A 23,151-nucleotide genomic window follows, 5' to 3' on the forward strand; every position below is an offset into this window, starting at 1 on the left:
TCGCATCTTACATGCATAGAACTCTATTAGCAAGTGCATGATTTCGTAAAAACTCATACACCTGCTTTGGGGAATGTGACTTCAAAAATTGAATTCAGAATGTAGCATTTGCATATATTGAATCTTTCTATAAAAGATCGCACTAGAACATTGTTTCCGACTATTGCTCAGCGCTCAACATCACCAACTATTTTATCCTATCAGAGAGTAGATAAACTATTGAATTATACTGGTTTTTATTATTTTAATTAACTCACCTGGTATTAAATTTTTAACGAGCATACTCATGGAAGCCAAATTATCTGCAATAAAATCCGTGTGCTCTGTGTTATCGTCTTGTAACTTGTAGACAATTTTATATTTTACAATATTGTGTAGTCAAGGTATCCACAATTTTTTTTAGTTTTATTTTTAATGGCAGTAAACTTGTTTCGTATATCCAGCGCATAATGGAAGGTAGCCAGATTTAGCTAGACTTCTTTCGCTTCGTTGGTACAATAAACCATCGTGCTTTTGTCCTCCTGATTAGTTCGATAAATTGTGACTAGTTGGGGTGGAAACGGTACGAGACAAATATTAATAAAAGTATCTGTATATTAAAAATTGATTCGTGTATTAATCACTCATATTAATAAGAATATCATTTATCATTTATAGATGCCAATTGAGAAACCTGAGCCGAATGACAACTTAATAGAGCCAAAGTCAGAGTACCTGGAGGACCCCGAAGAGAGCGTTGAAGATTTAACGCTCGATGACGATATGAATGACCTCAATGAAATGGAACAAGATAACCCTAGAGCCGGCCCATCCCACGATCCTAGCCAACACCCTGGTAAGTGAGATTGAAAAGTTTTGTTTGATAATTTCATTTATTATTTATTTTCGCATAACGATTTTGCCACGCGTTTTCGATTCACACCCAAATTTTTTTTAAATTATTATTACGGTAAAGTATACATTGACGAAAATACATCGAAAAAACAAACCAACTGAAAAATAATACTGCATGCATGTGAAATTAATCTCAACTTATTGTCTTGAAGCCGTTGATCACATTTTAAAGTGATTTCAAAACACATTTCATTAATACTTGTCTGGTTATTGACTCGCTCAGATTTTTATTGAACATTTTAGTAATATCGTGAAATTTGATCAGTGTATAAGTTGTAGCTTTTCTATGCACTAGGCGGTAAGGGCGTTTATTTGCGAAACCGTTTAATTGTCAGCCTGAATTAGACCGGGATTTTGATCAAATAAAATCCACATTTAGGGGTTTCAAAGAATCGTATTAATTGAAAAAGGGGAAATTTGTTCAAAGCTTGATGAAATCATAATTGTCACTACCATACTTTATTCAATTCTGATCTGATGCTACTTTGAATAAAACGTCACTTCGCTTGCACACCAATTTCGGATAACATAAATGTTTCTTAGTGTGTTGAACTAGTGAATAAATTCTATTTTCGTTTTCTCTTAACCTTCTCTCTCCTTTGTATTTTCGTTTTTATTTTAATGGGACAAATTAATTAGCGGACACTAGCTTCGGTTTCCTCGTTACAGGTGGGGGGGCGGACATGCCGGTTCGATCGACCGGGGATTTGGGTGGCGCCCTTTGGGCGACGCATTTCCTTGATTATAAAAAAGGGTCAAATATCCGGCGGCCACGTCCCGACGTTGATGTAGGCGCGTTGCTCAAATCCCTGGCAAACAAACAGGGGAGAAAGTATAGCTTAGATTCGGTTAAAATGTCACTGGAAGCGATTTTGCAACAGGGTGTTAGCACCACTCAGGCATCTGAAATGTACGGCATTAATCGATCGACCTTACAGTTTTATTTGAAAAAGTTGAACGTAGTCAGGAGGCGATGGCGACAACCTGAAACTTGGGTTCAGAACAGACAATCTTAAACTGCCCCCCCCCCCCCCCCCCCCTTTTTTTTAGCTTTTTTTTTTATTTTCATATGCTTAACTGTTTCTTTATTCTCCTGTAAGATGTAATAAATAATAAAAGTGCGCGTATCAGCATTTCGTTTATTCTATGTATCCGTGGAACGAAATTAATCTTTGTTCAATAACCACGTAAATTAAAAAGAAAAATAAAAAATTAAAATAAAAATAGCTTATGGGCACTAAATCGTTTTAAGGTGTACAAACTATAAGAAAATCTGAGCCAGTCAAATTCTGGCAAGTATCGTGTTGATTTTGTTGTTGGTAATATAAGCCGTTAGATTGTGATGTGTTTGTGTGTGAATATATATACATATATCTATATATTATATTAGATATTGTCACATGTTTGCAGTATTATTGTATCAAGAATTTGAAGAAAAAAAAAACAAGGGAACACTAAAAACTGATACTGTGTAATAAACGTAAACTTGAATTGCATTTTACTTGTTAGTTTCGATTCATTAAAAGAAAAAAAAAAAAAACTTACCGATCACTCAGTTTTTGAAAGATCATTTCCATACGACAACATTTTACACATTTATTTTTTATTTATTCCTCTTATATTTAATATTTTTATAACTAGAATAATTGACATTTAAAAATGAAAGAAAAAAAAAGCAAGCTATTTCCAACTATGCAAAAGTTTCTTTCGATTTTACAAAACATTGATAATTACAGTCAGCCCCCATTTGGATATTCATTATTTTTTATTTATCGAGCAAAATTTTTTTCATTCTGTTGTCGCAGGTCTTGCTTCGTGGCATGTTACTGGTGACCGAAGTAATGCGGGGGGTGTCGTAGGGGCGGTTGGTGGCACCCCCGGCACTACAGATGAGGTCTTTCTTGCAGCCCAGGAGGCCGCCCAGGCCCATCGAGACTCACAAGGTAGGCTTACATTTGCCAATTCAATGTGCATCTGTATTCCGTAACAATCGGCACTTATCCGTCACTCGAATCAGCCTTATGAAAATCTTAATAAAATTCCCTAATGTAGAGAAATTTTGTCGATGCTCAAGCTTTTACAGTTTATTCGATAATAATCGAGTTTAAAGTCAGATTTTTGGTGTATGTTTTTACTCGCAAATTTTGCTGTATTATAAATATCAAAGTGTCAAATTTTTTCATTTTTTACAAAATTTCATTTATTAAACTACGGTTGATACTACACTTGTTTTTTATGCTTACAAACAAAAATTGAAAAAACTTTTTTCTTCATCAAATTCGAACAATTTTATGCAAAGGTACGCTTTGTTCGTTTAAACCAGACAAGACGTGTTTGAACAAGAAATTTGTCAAATAAGTGAAATTTGATCAAATTATCAAGCCAAGGTATATTATTTTGTAAGCATATTTACAAGTTGGATTTTTACTATTCTTGATTCGGATCATGTGACTTGTCATAAAATATATATATGTATATATACAAGTGCCAATTGCGCAGGAGATACGGAGCAATTTTGGCTGCTGGGCGACATAGGGTGACCCACATATATACACATATGTGTATTAAAAATGTTCAAGAGTAGCACGGTCTCTGAGAGAGCTTTTTTCCGGTCAGGGCACGGTTGGTTGGTTCGTGTTAGTTCATCTCTTCGTTCATTCATAATCGGTAGCCTTTTCATTTCTATACATTAAGTTATATACGTGTATAACGTCGACGATAATGTCGAAAGAAAGGATAAACACGAAGTACAGATGTATTACATTATCGTTACCGGCTTTTGCAATGTCACGATTATTTTTTTTTTCCTTCTTTTTTTTTCTTCTATTTTACATATACCTCTCTCTCCTTCTATCAAGCCACAAACACAACAGCAGATGCAGCTTTAGATACTGACCCGGCATCGCGAATAGACCGAATTATAAATATGTTTGGTCGAACAACTCCCCCCTGCCTCCCTAACGATTATTTGGTGCCCCCCTCTCCCCCCCCCCCCCCCCCTAGCTATGTTTTTGTATTGACGAACTGTGAGCAAGTCACACAACTTACTTGATTGAGAGATTTAACTGGGAAGATAATCTAATTTGTGGTTAATGATTTGTTGTTTTTTTTTCTTATTCCTTTTTTTTCAACTTATTGCAAAATTTACTCATGCATATCTTTTTTTTCAAACGATACTTTCGGTAGCTTTTGACAAAATTGAACAGCTTTTTTTTTTAACATTAGGTAATAAAATTTTGAACGCTATTCACTATTTACTATTGAATATTCAATATTCTTCCCATGTGGCTTGTTTAATAGGAGGAACGATTGATAGTCGTGGGTATATATGCATATTAACATGTCATATATATCTATATGAATAATTAGGCGATCGATAATGAAGTGATCCAACGTGGGATACAAGGTAAATTCGGAGAGAGAGGAGCGACCTCTCTGTCAATGCTAGCTATTTCTTTTATATCATGTTGCAAGTTTGAGAAATAATGGAGATAAAATCTTCCTAAAAAAAAAAAAAAAAAAAACCACCGACACGTTATAATATATCTTTGGAACAGGACGATAATGATGAAGAGAAAATGCATAACGCGTGTAATGAGAAAAGGTAGTTTGTGTTATTTTCTTTTTTTTCCCCCCACTTAGTCGCGAGTCAAATGTAATAATTCTTGATAATGGAACATTGTTTAAAATTTGGGTGCTTGCATTGATGGCAAAGGTCGTTTTTTTTTAATTATACAATCAGAGACTCGTTACCTTGAATTTAACTTGAATTGGCATTTAAAATTCAATTTATAATAATTCGGATAGTTGAAATAAATTGATTAGAGACAACACGTGTTAATTATTTGCGATAAAATAATAGATGGGAGATGAGAATAAAGAAAATTTGAAAATTTCTTTTTGAATATTCTCTTATGGTTCGTCAGTACAATTATGTAGTTTGTTATATCAACATACGTTTTTCTATGCACAGTATTATTGCAATACATTCTCAACGTCTGTTAATAATTTTGGTTAAAAGAAAAAAAATTTTTAATTTTTCTTCCTATTTCTCTTTAAAATAAAAAAAATAAAAAATTCTCACCATATTGTGTTTCGCAGAATATCCAAATAGTTTTAAATAGAGTAAAACCGAGGTTGCACTACGTCGCCTGCAGCATGTAGAAAAACCATTATTTAAATGTCCGTTGTGGTTATTGATTTGGCATAATTTCTTCTAAATTCACTAATGGAATAAATTATGCCATATCAGTTTTGTAGTCGTGTTCGTGTTTTAGTAGTTTGTAGATTAAAAAAAAATATATTTTTTGATAAAAAAAAAAAAAACATGTCGAACAAAGTCCACTTAATATATATATATGTATATATACGTATAATATATATATATATATATATATATATATATATACACATATGTACACAACACATAACACTGATATGTACAGTCAGTTGTCAATCTTTGATTTAATATTAATCCGTGTACTACGATTGGTTTTTTTTTTTTTTTTTTTTTTTTTTTTGATACGGCAAATTTGCCGGAGCATATTTTTTTGTCGTCAAGTCAAAACTTGACTTAACTCGGGAATCGAGGCGAATAAATTTTTTCTATTTTTTTTTTTCTTCATCAATTGTGCACAATTGACAGTACATAATAGTCATGTGAAATATGATGATAAATACCTGTGTAATTACTTTGGGTTGTGGTTCTCTATATAATTTTGTACTTACTATATATATATATATATATATTATATGTAGATATATATATATATATATATATAAGATATACATTTGGACGGATATTTCATTTGGGCAATGAGAGACGTATTAACGATATTCATAATATTGGGAATGAAAAATTTCCTAAATACATTGCCATATTTTGCGTACTTGTCTTGCATGCTCTGCTTCTTTCGGTAGTCTATACCCCCCTAATTATGGCAAAGTGAAAACAAAACAAAAAAAAAAAGGAAAATTTCTCTCAACACACGAACAACTTCAGCCTTTGGATTTTTTTTTTTTCCTTTTTTTCCCCCTCACATTAACTGTAATACCATTGGCGCATTGTCTGTGCTTTGAGAGAGACTTTTGCATTAAAGGGAAAAACAAACAAGCAAAAGAAAAAACACTGTAAGAACGAACGAAATTTACTAACCAAGTGTACATAACTTGCTTCTTGTCGTAATACGATCTGCACACGTACATGATTCTTTTTAATATATATATATTTTTTTTTACACGTTTTAAGAATAATATATTTTTTTTTTACCTATTTTGCTAACCAACAAAACAGTATGCACATACACATCAGACATATGTTGAAATCTTTTATGTAAAAAAATATTTTTGTTTCACTCTGTTATGCTTCTTTTATTACATACACAAGAACGTATATAAAAATGATACTCCAAGTAATGGAAAATATCTGCCATAATTACACTATCGATAAGATTAACAACGTGGTGTTGTACTTGACGATATATACATATAATAATGCATTATTAATATTTTTAAGACTTGTCCTCGTTCATATTTTTTATGTTGTTTCTCCAAGTGAACAGGGAATAATGAGTAAATAAGAAGATCGAACAATCTCTTGTGGTCAAGCGATTTCTTGATCGCAAGATGACGATGCATCCTAATATGGAATATAAATACAAATTACACCACCTTGAGAAGATTTTGAGAAGAAAGAAGATTTTTCTATTCACGTTTTTCTGGGGATTGGAAACGTTTAAACGGAAATTATACTCCTTTTAATACTGCTTTTTGCATTTTTAAAAGTTGAGCTTTAAACTGTTCGTAGAAAAGATTGTTGACGCTGTTCCGAGGTTTATTTTAAACTTTTAGAATCATGCGTTGTCGGGGCGCGTTTTTGGTAAAAATGTTACCGTTTTCAAACATGAAACTTCATTGCAATAATGTACATTTTTCGTTTTTGCAATGTTTGTTTGTCGTGTTTTCGCTCGTCATAATCTCGAAGAAAGAAGAACGAACATCTGTTTCTCTGAGGTCTTTGTGGGTAATGTATTGGTAAATGGTTGTAAACTTGATGATATATATATATATGATTTTGTAACTTTTTTCTCGATTCTCATTTACTGAAATGTTCTTGGTAATATTGCAACTTGGTTATTGGTTTGAAATTCTTGAATATAATCATGTGTGAAATATCTGCAAAATAATTTCAGGATCATTATTGTTGTTGTGTGTATGATTGTGATTTTTAAATGAGAGAGTGAATTTTTGATCAATGATGTCGTTGTTGAATGGTACGAGATAATTTAACGCGGTTGTATTGATGTCATTTTAGAATGTTTCATTTTGAAGCTTTCTAAATGATTAAAATATTTACAGCTTTTGTTCGAAGACAATGCAACATGTCAAGAAAGTTTTATTTCAGGAATTTTTAAATACAGTCACTTGTGACACAAGAAGAAGATTGTTCGGTTTTTACTTTCAATGTTTCTTTTTCTTCACTTTTGAAACATTAAAAGTAAGAACGGAGCCACAAAGAAGAGTAAAACCTACGTTTGAATGTTTCCTTTTGAAACTTTCATTCGCCTGCTGCAGTTGATGAAGAAAACTTACATCGAAGAAGTTCGCCAACTATAATCTTGTTCACAATTTTCTCCCACTGAATTTTGAATGTCCACTATTTTCGGGCTTTGAAAATTTAGTGCTTGATCCCTTTTTTTTTTTTTTGTGTGTGTGTGTTTTTCGTATTTTGGTTTTAAATCCCCCCCCTCTATACAGGTTAGCAGAATGTATTCAGATTGAAATGTCTCCTTTTGAGACTTTTGAACCGAATCATTGGGAAGAAGACTATCAACAAGTTTGAAAATTCCACGACATCCTTTTTATTCAAGGAATTTTACCACATGAGACGGGTTTAAATTACATATCAAACCCACAAATGTTGCAACTTTATTATAACTAATATGTGAAACTTTCTTTTTCCAGGCAATATGTTTCAACTTGATTTTCTCATTTACGCTTCGTCTTTTTTGTGTGTTCACGGTATATCAATTTATACTATTGTTAATAATGACGGTAAACCGCTTATGGCGTTGTTGGACTCTGTTCACCTCTTCGAATGAGAAATTTTCGTCATCTGATGATCGGAGTCCAATACGCTGATTACGCATTTGCGGAATATCGTTTTACTGCATTAAACAACAATTTTATATATTGAAACATGAATACCTACGGGAGTGAGTTTAATATTCAGCAAGACAAGAAAACCAGACGCTGATTTAAATCCAATAGCTCGATTTGAGTTTTTGGAGAAATCATTCGACAGACCAATTGATAGACTGTGCTCGATGATTTTGACCAATGACTTTGGGTAAGAGGTAAGTGAATTATGTTTTCGCACGTAGTATCGGCGTGTCGAAAGAAAATTTTCAATTTTTTTCAGTTCCCTTTTCTATAATATGTAAAGCTTTGGTAAAATATCTTGTCACTTTGGCTTTAATTTTTCATGTGTATTGTTACAACCTGGTATTCATTTTGAATATATATCTAATTTTTTTTAATGCATTATACAATTTTAGTGAAACAACCTCGTTTCATTGACCAATTTTATGCTACGACTCTGTTATTTTTCCGACGTTGTGTTCGACGGAGGAAATAATTGGTGCGATTCGGAAACCATGATTTATGTTTACATGTAATCTGATTGTTCAATTTATTTGTTTCTGGTGATTTGACATTTTTCAGGAAATTTATTTACGTATTTATATCCCTGATGCGTGTGAAGGTATTTACAAGTTGTTTCCGTTTAATTTATACATTTTATGAAACACTTTTTCATTACCTACGCTTTGACAATTGATGAATTAAAATCAATTGCCATGTTGTATATTTTGAAAAATCGGTTTCACAGGACTACCGTACAATCGAACAATATTAATTTTTTATAAACAGTTTTCAGAAGCGCGTTTTATGATGATAACGAATTAACAATTATCGCATGTGTGTTTGTTTGTGTGTATGAATGAAAGAACTCAGTGGGAAATTCTGTATCATAACATTGAACTCATTTACTGGGAAATTGAATCAAATTTTCACAGTTCAAAATTACATAATTCTTAGGCGCCGAGATATTGTAGATTTGCACTGTGAAAATAAACAAAAAAAAAAAAACTTTATTTGTCCTGATAAGGTTCCATCCGTCATTGAATAGTTTCTAAACGTCTCAGGATTACTTGTGGGAAATTTTTATCGCATTTTCGTGGTCGCTTCGAGTCGGAGTTTGGGCGTCAAGAATCTGTTCTGGCATTGAACTTGCTTTCAAAGGCTTCGATAGTCTCCAGCCTCGAGATGTCGTCGGGAAGCAACACAGATTTTTTCTGAATCAAAGCAGAAAATCACTCGCTTCGATCATCGTCACAATCGATAAGGATGCGTAGAGATTATTTTAATGAAAGTTTTCGAAGTTCTTGAAAAAATGAACATTATTTCATTCGTGTAAGTCAATGAAATATGTTGTAATCTTTTTGTTTTTTGTTTAGTATTTAAGTATTCAGTTTTCTCGAACGATTGTACCTGCCAACTTGTCTATGCGGTACTTATCACAGGTGTATAAGACAATGTGGAAAGTATTGTTTATTTAAGAAGGGTATGATTGTTGTTTGAAAAATATTCTTACATTTATTATAATTGAAAAGTGTGTTTAGTATCTTCCCCTTCTATACGTCATCATTTTTTGTGCCATTCAAATTTCTTGTGTATAATGTTTCCTTGTGATTTTTATCAATGTACATTTGTATTCTCTTCAAGACACGAAGTGGGAATTGTTTTAAAATCACTTACGTTTCAGTCAGAAGTTCGACGTTTTGTTTATTTTTTACTTGAGAGATTGGTCTTAATTTCATAACGATAACGTGAAGATGTAAATAAACTAAGTATTATATCATGTTGAAAATTTTTAATTGTTGAATCATTTCTCAGATTAGTTTCTTAGGCGAGTGACATTATTTACAGGAAAAATCTGTCGTATAAAAATTGAAAACAAGAACTCAGCGGCAAACAGGTCGAATTTTACAGCATCTTTAACTTAACCGAGTTGGGAAATTCTAATGTGGAAATTGCAGTTTGGATACACAAAGCGGTATATTCACTCCGTCGTCGTAATTGTATCGGAAACAATTGAGAACCTGATATTCGATAGATAATTGGGGATTTTAAAAAGAACACAACTTTAATCTCTGTTCAGTATGTATTTATAAATATGAAGGTCTGATACTGTGGGGCTTGATATCAAATTTTTGGTACTTGAATTTTTTTTTCTTTTTTTTTCAGTCAAAATTTTTTCGCATGTTACCAGAGTAGTAAAGTAAAAGTTGATAATTGTAAATTTTGGTAAAACTTGAGAGTATTTTAATAATAAACGGTATATGAGAGACGTCATTTATCTCTACGCTCAATGTAATACGCACTCTTGAAAGGGCGTGAACTCTACGTTTAATATTTGAAAATAAAACATTGATGATATTTATAAATACGTGTATAACTTTTCATTTTTTAAACCTCATCGTCCTAATTTCAGGTAATTGTGATTTTCAAATCTATACAGAAACTAGGCTTGTGTATGTCCTTTCTTAAGCAGAGTTTTCAAATAGTTAATAATATAGTTGAAAGAATTAGATGTTGTACAATCTGACGCCTAAATTTTACACAAATCTTAAATCTGTTTCTTTGTAGATTTGTTTCAGCGATTGTCTTATTAACGTTTCTATTATTCATCAAAATATGTGAATCAAATAGTCAGTTTCCGTACTTGAATGCATTATAAAAATGCTCGATGTTGTAATATTCATAAAAAAAAAGACACCTGTAATTCATCGTCGAATCAATTTTCTCAAACTGCATTTGAGATTTGAAAAATCCAAAAAGACAAATCAAGACAAAAAAAAAAAACATCAAATTTGATTTGGGGGCAAAAAGTTGACATGACTCTACGCCTTTTTCATATCTTGTTTAAAAATTAATCTGAATTCCTTGACATGTAGAACACCAGAGAAAAATATGGTCAGAATCATCTGTATCGTCGAAGAGTCAGAATCGTAAAATTAAAATGTCAATCATCGTTGAATTTTGTTTGGGGTGATGCTAGGCCGTGATTCTTGCAGTTGGGAGGTTGCATTCATCATCGCAGTACGACGATGTCCATCCAATGGCTGATTATCGCAGACTTGCCTGTCCCAGCTGCGGTCGAACTTACAAATATCGTGGAGGGCTACTGAGGCATCTTACCGAATGTTTTCTGGAGGTAGAGAAAATGAAGCGTGATGTGGCGCTTTCACAACGGCTGCCATCCGCCAGCCATAAGGATCACGCTCAATTTTCTTACAAATATTGGAAATGATAAGGATTTCAGTCTAGAGAATATAAAGGTGGGTTATCGACCAGAGGAAGAGCGCTAGAAAGAGAATTTATGTAGATAATTTTCTTCATAACTTATTAATACATACTAGCATTTAAATAGTTAAAACAAAGTAAACAATTATCTGTGAAAAAAAAAAGAAAAAAGAAGGAAATAAATCATTCGTTGAATTCACATGTACGGAGTACGTTTAGTTGTATAATTTTTTATTCTTTTTTTTTTTTTTTTTCTTTTTCCATTACACCCTTGGTTGTAAGTCGTTGGTCAAACTTTCAAATATATTTTGATTAGGTATTTTGGTATAAAAAAAATTTTCCTCGCAGAAAAGCGTGTGCTAGTTTAGTTATTTGGTTTCTAGAACAGTCTGTCAGTCATTCAATCGAGAGATTAGAGAGATCATTTTTGATGACCCTGTCCGATGTAGCCTCAGTTATCGTTGAATGGACACATTCCGAACAGAGTAAATACTCTTTAATAATATGCGTTCGTTACTGGTCACGCCGTATTAATATGTTGTTAATTAATTGTGTATCATACTCAGACAGCACGTCTAATGCTGTATATTCGCTGCGATTTTTTTTTTTTCTTATAATTGTATGCTTACTCATGTGATTCGTACTGTATATGTGTGGGGTGAAAATATACATGGAGGCATTTTCCTTATGGGTTGGATTATGAACGGGGAATTGTAAGACAAAAAACAAAAAACACGAAAAAATATATCGATGGGGCAGCATGTTAATAACAATTTTAATTGAGATTCTGCGTATCAGTATTATTTTCAAATTCTAATTTCTAGCAGCTTTTTCACCTCGAAGAGACACGTAGCAGCATTTCTGATGACACTGTGAACGACTAATTGAAAATTCATACTCTTACCTAGAACGAAGACAAGAGAAACAAGATTCTTATTCGATCAAAAATTTAGTTCTCAATAATTCAAAGTTCGTTTTTTCATTTATTTTTTCTTTTTACTTTCTTTCCCTAGATTTCAACCTTATTTCTGAGGACAGTCGTTTACTTTTCTACTTACTTTGTCGGATCTGATAAAGTATTGAATTTCATTCGCCGGTTAATCAAAAAAAGCGTACTGACTATACCAGAATCTCAATATAATGCAAGCTTTGTATTTGTAAAAAAAAAGAAAGAAAGAAAAAAATGGTTATAAAATATAAATAAACTAGAATGCTTAAATTGGCTTTGCAAATAAAAAGGGATTTTGTGTGTTTTTGTTGTTTTTTTGTAACCACTTGAAATAAAAATATAGAAAAAAACAACAACAATATTTTTGAAACAACGAAGAATCCATCTGTAAAACGCCTCCGTGTATGCTTACAGTAAGTCCGGCAGGAGAAGGTTCGTCCAGTGATCTCAAATTTCGATGTGTCATGTGTGGACGTGGCTATAGATCTCGGTCTTCGCTAACTCGTCACTCAAGATACGAATGCGGAGGACTCGGCTCACGTTACACCTTCACCTGCACATTATGTGGCAAATATTTCTGCCGACCTGACCACCTTAAGCAGCACATTCTACATATACATGGTGGATCGGTTACCAAATAGATCTTCCAGCAGCTTTTGAGAATTGCTGTAACGTTGGAATAATAGAATTTATGAAAGTAGAATAAAATGAAAAGAGAAAATTGATGAATCTCAATTTTACAATATTTAGAGTTCGGTAATCATACAAACTACGAAGTAATCGTTCTCACTTATCGTCAGTCTTCCTCCGTCATATACTGTGACGTAAAATTAATGCAATCTTAGCGACGTAAAGTTTTGCTTACAAAAAAAAGTAAAGAAAACTTTGGACACTTTGGAGCAGAAATATCAATTGATTTAAAGAATCAACAGCGATGAACTTAATTATTTTTTTAAGCTGTTAATTCTGTTGAGTATTTGGTAACTAGGCAAAATTCAAGAGTCGAGATCCATACCGAGTGCGTATTTATGATTTAATATAAAATATTCTTACCATACAAACAATACAAGACTTAATTAACTTGCATCTTTAGTTTTTTTAGTTTGTGGTACGTCACTTGTTCGATTACTGATGTTAGCCGTGCTGAAGATTTTTCATTTTAATGTAAATAGGGTTAAAAATTGCTTGAGCGAATATGCCAAATGAACAAGGATTGGTATAACATTCCTATATTGTTGTTAGTTTTGTAAAGAATAGCCGCAGGGACAATATCGAATAGAAAAAGAATAGCTGAAAAAGAAGGTACATAATCATTACTATACCTACAAAAAAATATATTTATCTACCAACTGGTCAGTCAGCTATAGTTTTATTTAATTTTACCTACTGAGATTTATCACGAGTTAAGTATGTGGTAAAATTTATTTGGGTAATGTCTGACATGTTGTCAATACAGTATCTGATCTTTAGTTTTGATTTTTCGTGAGACTGAGTATTCACTATAACTAATAATCGTTGAATCTTTATAGGATATTTTATAAATTTTCTAACAATGTTCAAATAAAATTTGAAAATAATGATATACCAGGGCTTCTTATATTTTTCGTTTATCTTTCGCACTATTTCTCTCGTGCCTTATGAACAGAGACGTAGTTGTCGAGGAATGATAATTAAGAACACCGGCAGGTGCTGCTCTCGGTAAGTATATTTTTAACAATGGGCTTATCAAATGGAAACTGAGTTCTTCTCAATGAGGTAATACATTTATTAAATCTACCTGGGTGATACAAATAAAAGAATAAATAATTTTTATTTACAATCAGATTTGGCAAGTCCATTAACCGGAAATCATTCGACTGAAATAAATTGAAAATATGTCAAGTGAAAGTTGTGTTTCTTTATTTCCTATATCACACATTTGACATCACAAATAATGTGTTAGAAATCCTGAATGTAATTTGAAGTCTATATTCGCACGGTGAAAAAATGTCACTTTGTTTTGTAAACTCTATTCACCAGCTAAATTTGTTACATCATTAGAACCTTGTAATATTATCACTTATATGTAATACTATACACTACTTGTAATATATTTTTTTTTTCTGAAAGTTAATATCGAGTACTGCATTAAAACATGCTTGTATAAGTTCCAATTGTTTGAAACTTGGTAAAAAAGTTGTAGCATACGAGTTTTTTCGATTGTCGTTACTTTCTCTCCGCGCAACAACATTCGCCTCACTTGAACTCTGTGACGATTTTACATATTTACTGTAGTTTATGGTGTCGTTAATTGTTTGGGTTCCATAGAAGGTTGCTGATGAATTTCTCAATTTCACCAATTTTAAAATAGAATATTTTCCTACAAAATGATGTAAATTTCTTACAGCTAGAGGGTAGCGTTTGGGCACTATTAAACCAAACGAACTGATCGCTACCCCTTCTCGTTACAGAGACCTTTCCCTCGACGTATGGCGGTGGAGATCACCAATGCCCTGAATGTGGAAAACGTTATAAGAACTTGTCATCTCTCAACAGGCATACGCGCTACGGATGTGGACCTACTAAGCTAAAATGCGCTTGCCCACACTGCGGAAGATTTTACTCCAGGCCTGATACTCTTGCAGAGCATGTCGCGCGGATACATATTTCCCAAATATAACTTCTATCATTTGACAGGATTAGCCAATCGGAACGACGGAAGAAAATTAGTTCATAGAATCGATAGTTCCGTTACGATATGCTGGGTTGTGTTTTTTTTTTTTTTTTCAATTAGGAAAATATCTGTTCAAATCTAATGCCACGTTTCATATTTCAATTTGAGCACCAAATTACAGTTTGCATATTTCAATTTTTTCCTACATATCTCACATTAACTCAATGTATTATAGTAGTATTAATTATATAATGATAAGCTAATTGAAAAATATTGCATATATTGGTCACAGTGTATGCGATATATGTATATATATATATTATATATATATTTTTTACAAATCGTAAGTCGTAATTGTGGTTCGAATATCATTCAGGGCGATGATATTTATTATCAATTTATGTTTTTCTTTTTTTCTACTTTTCACCGGAATAATAAGTTATTCATATTCACGTAAAGTTAATCTGTGCACATGTTCATATTTTATCTATCGATTTTTGAGTCGATTATTGCAAAACTATGTTATAAGAATAAGCACATAATATCATATGAAATCTAAACTCCAGCAAATATAGTACAACATATGTGCCTGTTGAAATTGATTTCTGATTATTCCATTCCATCATTTAAATATACCCACAGGATTAGATACAGCGTTTGATTTATCTGTTGAATAGACTGAAGTGTATCATTTTTTATCCAAATATTCTCCGTGCTGGACTTGTTGTGTTCTAGTTCTATCGATAAAGTGCCCCGCGATTACCCAAGTATTTGACAATTATAATATTATAATTGTGCATTTACAACTGTTGCATATAATTCTAGACACTTGATGTAACGTCTGCGAATGTGATAATTTTTCACTGTAAAACTTGTGATGATTAAAGAAAGCAGAGTTGATTTAAAATTTCGCAAACTTGCCAAAACCTCTCATGTGATCTATGAATCGAAATGATGGAAAACATTCATATTGCTACATCATTCATTCTAATGTTTGCAGAATATTGGCAGATTGTCGGCCAGAGTAAGAGCGACAGATTGAGCTTGGCAACGAGTTATACTATTCGTGGTCAGGAATGTCTTAAGGAGCACTCCTGTTTGAAGTGCGGAAAAGCTTATGCTCAGAAAGGACATCTCAAGCGACACATTACATACGAATGTGGAATCCCGCCACGCTTTCAGTGTCCGTACTGCAAGTATAGATGCAAACAACAATCGAATGTTTACTTGCACTCAAGAAAAATACATCCAGGATTGAATGTCTATGCTTTAGATATCACACAGCCTGATCAATAGCGAGCTGCAATAATATGTGCCGTCACGTGTTAAAAATAACGAAGTTGAAACGCATTGTTTGCAAATATATAGAATTGGTAGAAAAATCAAGTTACGTTTGTATCACAGAATCTATTACATTGTTTTCGTTACTTCTCAAATAAATATATTGTACCTTTGCAATTTTCGATTGATTACCAGCATTCGATCATCGAAACTGCTTTGCGTCATTCAACTCTGACGCATCTATGTTCTACCTTTAATATTTGAAATTTCACGGTAATTGGTTATTAAAATTTTTTCACAGAAACGTGTAAAATGTATGATTCATCTGTAATTTGTAAAACCATGACCAGCTACCCTGAATTTTCACTAAATATGATTAAATCCTTTTTGTCGGCTGGAGAAAGAACAGAAACAAAAATACTAACCAATAGATGTTGACATTTATTTTTCAGTACCGTGGAGCGTGTTCTTGCCTGAGCCAGAGTATGAAACAGTGAGACATAACGTAGCTCAGGAATATGTTACGGGATCGTTCTCGAAGCGACAGTTTCCTTGCTCCTTTTGCGGTAAACGTTACACGGAAAAGCGTTACTTGCTCATGCATCAGGGAAGACATTGTTATAAAAATCCTTCTTCATCGAGGAACCGATCCGTCAATATGAAACCTTTTCAATGTGAGACTTGCGGAGCGGCTTTTTCTCGACAACCAGACCTGGGCCAACATTCGAAGCGCGACTGCGGTCGAACAACCGAATGTCCTATTTGCGGAAGGACCTTTTCTCAAAGGTCCAGTTATTACAAACACAAAAAGTCACATTGTCATTTGTTGCGCAAACATACTCAAGTGACATAAAATTTTCACCTGTTGCTGAGGCGTCGAGTCGACGGCAGTAAAAATGATGAAATCTTGTTTCTCGAGAACCGATGTACCATAAACCTGGATAATTAAAATGAAGTCGAATTCAATTTACCATACCATTAGGGTGTTGTAAGTGTATCGATTGCGTTTCGTGCTGTCGACGAAGTTGAACAATAAAATTTCTGTACATATTTATTGAGTTCAGAGCAAATGTCGTTTCCCTTTAATTTAAATACCTTATATCTGAATTGCTGTTCGTTCACTGAGTCGGCAGTATATTGTGTATATTTAATGACTCGACTTACATCATCTCTTACTGTTTTCCAGACCTCTCAACGGTGACCCATAAGCTGTAATACAAGACTGCACCTCATGTCTACTTTTATCAATATGACAATAGAAAGTATAGAAACATTTCCATTGAACTGATTCACACTGATTATAAAAATACGAAACTGAAAAGTGCTATTTGCTCAATCATCAAGCAAGATGTTGCTCTCAAAACTTTTCAATGCATCGATCCTATTCGTGAAAATATGTTCAGCAAAATCCTAGATTATTAATAGTTAAACATTATTTTTGACACCCTTGCTGGTTTCGTTGCACTTTTTTTTTGTCTTTCAATCATTCTACGTGTGCATGCCATTTCATGCTAATTGTTCAGTTAATAAACGTGACTCATTCTCATGACAAAGAGTTTATTTTGATCAGGTTTGGAATAAACGACTAATCATCTATCTGTTTGTATACTTGTGTTTTCGTTTTTTGTTTTTTTTTACACCCTCATATGTCGCTAACCATTAATAAAGTAATTTTTTTTTCTACTATTTTTCAGATCTTCAAGCAATGTTCAATGAACGGAAATACAAGGCAGGATCTCAGGCATACTATTGTAGATTTTGCAATAAAAAGTATAAAATCCGTCGCAGTAGAAATGTGCATTGTTTGATGTACTGTTTGAAAAATCCATCCGCACATTGCTACACGAAAATCATTCGGTGCACAAAATGTACTTACAACACTGTCAATGGGTCTAACATGCGCAGGCACTGTTTCTTGAAACATGGGAACCGACAAACCAATTTCCCATAGCTGTTTGTCAGAATGTTGTCATCTCTTATGGTAAACAGTACGTGGCAAAGCGCTGCTTGCTTTATAATTAAAAAGAAAAAGCATGAAAATCTATCTCTGTCAAGAAACTGATCTGTGAACGTTGTAAACTTTTCTCATGTCAGATTAGATCATCTGGTTAAATAAAACAGCTTTATTTCACATTTATTCATCACAGATCTGGTTCTCATAAAATAAAACGCATAGTAATTCTTCGAGTTGGCGTATTCACTGTATAAAATACACCGCTATTCCTGGCACGTTTAAAGACTGTGAAAGATTTATTCCTTCAGTTTTTCTCACTGCGTTAATTTATTCATCGCATTTCAAGCCAAAGGTAGAATTGAACAATAAGGAGCCTTAAAATATTTTCCATATTAATTAAGCTATGAGTAATTTATTAATCGTGTTATTGATTACCTTGTATTTGCGTCCCTGTTCTTTTGTTGTTGAGTAGCCATTATCGAATGAATTTTGTGACTTTATATATTAATTCAATTATTGTTTTATTGTTTTCTAGATCGTAAAATGGTGTGGAATAAATGGAGGCACACGATCTCACCTCAGGCATACTATTGTCAATATTGCAATAGAAAGTATAAGATCCGTCGTAGTCGAGACAGGCATCGTTCTATGTATTGTTCGAAAAATCCATTAGCCCGTTGCTACACGAGTGTAATTCAGTGCGCCAAATGTACCTACAGCACCGTCGACGCGTTCAACATGCGTAGACACTGCGCAATGATACATGGCAATCGAAGCGCCAATGCCCCGTAATCATTCATCAAACTCTCGCGCTGCTCGTCGCATATGATACGTGGAACAAGAAGGCGTTGATATAAAAGTGTTCATTTTCCTCGAGGAAACAATCAGGGGCTGATATATATCTTTAATACCGAACTCTCGGAGGTACCTTCTCTTGTTAACCAGATTTGGTTCTACACCTGAGGTCTGACTGCGGCCACTAACGGAAGTATTTTGACATGTAGTATATGTATTTATTAAATCTTGTGTTTGATCGTCGAGTGGAAAAATAAATACACCACCTAAAAACATATTACTATTCAGATTTGGAGTAAATTATTACCTATCTGTTCTAGCCTGATGTACTTGTGCCATTTGTTATTTTCCTGTCCATCTGTTATCAAGTAAACTGAATTAGTTTACCGAACAGATTTTTTTTTTTTGAGAGCTTGTAACGATGCCAAACAAGTGGATATACGGGATGTATCTCAGACAGACTATAATCAATATTGCAGTAGAAGATATGAAAACTGTTGTAGTCGAAACTCGCATCGTTTGATGGACTGTTTGGAAAATCTAACCGCCCGTCGCAACGCAAGAGTTATTCAGTGTCCTAAATGTGCTTACAATACTATTTATTCGTCCAGCATGCACAAGCATCGTCAAAGAAAACATGATTACCCAAAAGCATAAAATCAGTAGCCACGTTCACGGTTCATTACAGTTTTTGTACCTTAACTCGCTTTGACAAGCTGCAAAACGAGTACACTCTACTACTGCCTTTTTAATTTGCGTGTTAAATTCCAGGAAAATTGTGGAGTGAAACAATAAAAATACATCCTTGTGTAAATCAGTGAAGATTCGTCAATTTCCGAGTAAATTACCATCCGTATGTTTGAGTATACTTTTTACTTGTGTCTCAATTTCTTTTTTTTTTTTTACCACTTATTCATTAATTTCATAAATCGACTCACCTCTTTTCTTTTTTTACTGTTTTCCAGGTCTTAGAGTGGTGCCTATGAGGGGGAAATACGATACTACATCTCAGGTGTACTATTGCCAGTATTGCAATAAAAAATATAAGAACCGTCATAGTCGGAACATGCATCGTTGGCGGGACTGTTTAAACAATCCAACCGCCTATCGCAACACAAGAGTTATTCAATGTCTCGAATGTGCTTACAATACTGTTCATGCGTCCAGCATGCACAAGCACTGTCAAAGAAAACATAGTTACCCAAAAACCTGAATTCAGCAATTACGTCCAAGGTTCTTTGTACTTTTATTACTTTCACTTGCTGTGATGAGTTATAAAACGGGTACATTCTGCTACTACTTGTCTAATTTACATGTTAAATTTCATGCAAATGGTAGAGCGAAACAATAAAAATATGTCCTTGTGTAAATCAATTTACAACTAAATTACTATTCGTCTTTTTCAGTATACATTTTATTTGTGTTTTAAGTTTTTCTTTTTCAACGGTCATTGATTAATTTCCTTAATTAACTCAACATCCTTTTTTCTTACTGTTTTTCAGGAATGAGAGTTGTGGCCAGGAAGAAATACGATACTGCATCTCAGGTCTACTATTGTCACTATTGCAATAGAAAATATAACAATCGTCTTAGTCGGAACACGCATCATTGGCGAGACTGTTTGAAGAATCCAAATGCTCGTCGCAATGCAGGAGGCATTCAATGTGCTAAATGTGCTTACAATACTACTTATTCGTCCAGCATGAAGAAACACTATCGAAGAAAACATGGTTACCCAAAAGTCTAAATTCATTAATTGCGCCCAAGGTTCTTTAAACTTTATGTACTGGGCGTAATAAGTTGTAAAATGAGTAAATTCTACCACTACTTTTTTAACTTGCGTGTAAAATATTCCATGCAAATGGTATTGTGAAAGAATAAAAATACATTGTTGTATAAAACAGTAAATATTCGTCATTTCCGAGCATATTACTATTCATCTACTTGTGTCTCTATTTTATTTCTTAACACTCATAATAATTTCATAAATTAACTTAACCTGTTTCGTTTTCTCACTGTTTTCCAGGTCTTAGAGTAGTGGCTAAAAAGCAGGAATACGATACTACATCACAGGTCTACTATTGTCAGTATTGCGATAAAAAATATAAGAAGCGTCTCAGTCGGAACGTGCATCGTTGGCGGGATTGTTTGAAAAATCCAACCGCAGCTCGCAACGCAAGAGTTATTCAATGTCATGAATGTGCTTACAATACTATTCATCCGTCCAGCATGGAGACGCACTATCAAAGCAAACATCGTTACCTAAAAGTCTAAATTCAATAACTATGTTCAGGGTTCTTTGCACTTTTTGTACTCTTACTCCCTGTGTTGAGCTATAAAACGAGTACATGTCTACTACTTCATTGACGATGTTCAAAATTGTTTGAATTTTTGTACTTTTACTTGTTGTAATAAGCTATATAACGAGTACATTCTACTACTACCTTTCTAATTAACATGTTAAATTTCACGCGAGTGGTGGAGTGAAACAATAAAAATATATTCCCATCTACATCAGATTTCTAAGATTCGTTAATTTCTCAGTAAATTGCCATTCGAGTATTTGAGCCTTCTTTTTACTTGTGTCTCAATCCTTTTTTCACCACTTATTTAATAATTTCATAAATTAATACAATATCCTTTTTTTTCCTATTTTTTCTAATTTAAGTGTTAAATTTTATGCGAATTATGGAGTGAAACAATAAAAATGTGTCTTCGTGTAAATCAGTATGGATGCGTCTATTTCCGAGTAAAATACCATTCATTTATTTGAGTATACCTTTTACTTGTGTCTCAATCTTTTTTTTTTTTTTTTCTAACACTTATTCAATAATTTCATAAATTAACTCTGTTTTCTTTTTTTGCTGTTTTCCAGGCTTTAAATTGGTCCCCAAGAAGAGGAAATATGCTGCTCGATCTCGGGTGTATTATTGCCAGTATTACAATAAAGAATATAAAAACTTTCACAGTCGGAACTCGCATCGTTGGCGAGACTGTTCGAAGAATCCAACCGCCTGTCGCAACACAAGATTTATTCAATGTTCCGAATGTGCTTACTGTACTTTTTATCCGTTTAGCATGTATCGACACTGTCGAAGAAAACATGGTTACCCAAAAGCCTAAATTCAATGACCATGTTCAAAATTCTTTGCATTCTTTGTACTTTTGCTCGTTATAACAAGTTGTAACACGAGTATATTCTACTACTACCTTTCTAATTAATATGTTAAATTCCACTCGAGTCGTGGAGTGAAACAATAAAAACATATCCCCGTATAAATCAGATTTCTGAGATTCGTTAATTTCTGAGTAAATTGCCGTTCATCTTCTTGATCCTTCTTTTTACTTGTGGCTCAATCTCTTGTTCACCACTTATTTAATAGTTTCATAAATTAATTCGATATACTTTTTTTTACTGTTTTCCAGGTCTTACAGTGGCGCCCAAGAAGCGGAAATACAATACTGCATCTCAGGTGTACCATTGTCAATATTGCAATAAAAAATATAAGAACCGTCGCAGTCGAGACGCCCATCGGCTGTTGGTCTGTTTGCAGAATCCAACAGCCCGTTGTTACACGAAAGTAAACCAGTGTCCGAAATGTACTTACAACACTGTCAATGTCTCCAACATGCGCAGGCACTATTTATTCAAACATAACAACGCACAAACCAATTTCCCCTAACTGTTCATCGGAATCTTATTACCCCTTATGGTAAAGATCTGATGCTAATTGAGGTTTATCCTGGCATCAAAATGTAAATCATTGTCATGCAAATGATCTGTGAATGTTGAATCTTTCCCATCTCAGACTTACGGATCTGCTCATTTCGTTGTTACTTCATGTTGGCGCAATCACTCTATAAGAATACTTGGCTATTCCTGTCACATCTACTACACATTGGTCAAAACTACGAAAGCTATTCATCCAGTTTTTGTCACTGCTTTAATGTATTTACTACAGTTTACGCCAAAGTTGAAATTTAACAATAAAAAGAACCCCCAAGAGATTTTGCACATTAGTTAAGTTCGGAGTAATTTTTTACCCTTGATTTCAAACACATTTTTTAGTCTTTGTACCTTCGTTGAATTATCGTTATCAAATGAATTTTGTGGTTTTATGAATTAACCGAATTTCTTTTTTGTTGTTCTCATCTTTTCTTTAGATCATAAAGTGGTGTGGAATAAATGAATCAGGTATACCTCGTTGTCGAGAGAGGCATTCTTTGCTGGGCTGCTTCCAGAATTCAACCACCCATCGT

At 33.5% G+C, this 23,151-nt stretch overlaps 1 protein-coding gene across 50 annotated transcripts in view; it reads left to right on the forward strand.

Moving 5' to 3' along the window:
• Positions 1 to 23,151, forward strand: part of LOC107221848 (longitudinals lacking protein) — a 101,977-nt gene that overhangs the window by 4,783 nt on the left and 74,043 nt on the right. For 40 of the 50 annotated variants that reach the window (XR_006903219.1, XR_006903220.1, XM_015660993.2 and 37 more), the window contains exons 5-6: positions 658 to 835; positions 2,700 to 2,837. Coding sequence is in view for 48 of the 50 variants with exons in the window: in XM_015660993.2 (XP_015516479.1) it covers positions 658 to 835; positions 2,700 to 2,837 (316 nt within the window). In the remaining 2 variants the exon portion in view is untranslated. Of the gene's footprint in view, positions 1 to 657; positions 836 to 1,563; positions 2,121 to 2,699; positions 2,838 to 11,030; positions 11,308 to 12,622; positions 13,693 to 14,658; positions 14,883 to 16,594; positions 17,104 to 17,836; positions 18,124 to 18,631; positions 19,169 to 19,856; positions 20,125 to 20,393; positions 20,731 to 21,766; positions 22,030 to 23,151 lie in introns of those variants that run through there. The other 10 variants (XM_046733651.1, XM_046733652.1, XM_046733634.1 and 7 more) reach the window with 10 other exon arrangements.

Source organism: Neodiprion lecontei, chromosome 3, assembly GCF_021901455.1.
Source record: "Neodiprion lecontei isolate iyNeoLeco1 chromosome 3, iyNeoLeco1.1, whole genome shotgun sequence".
NCBI lineage: Eukaryota > Metazoa > Arthropoda > Insecta > Hymenoptera > Diprionidae > Neodiprion > Neodiprion lecontei.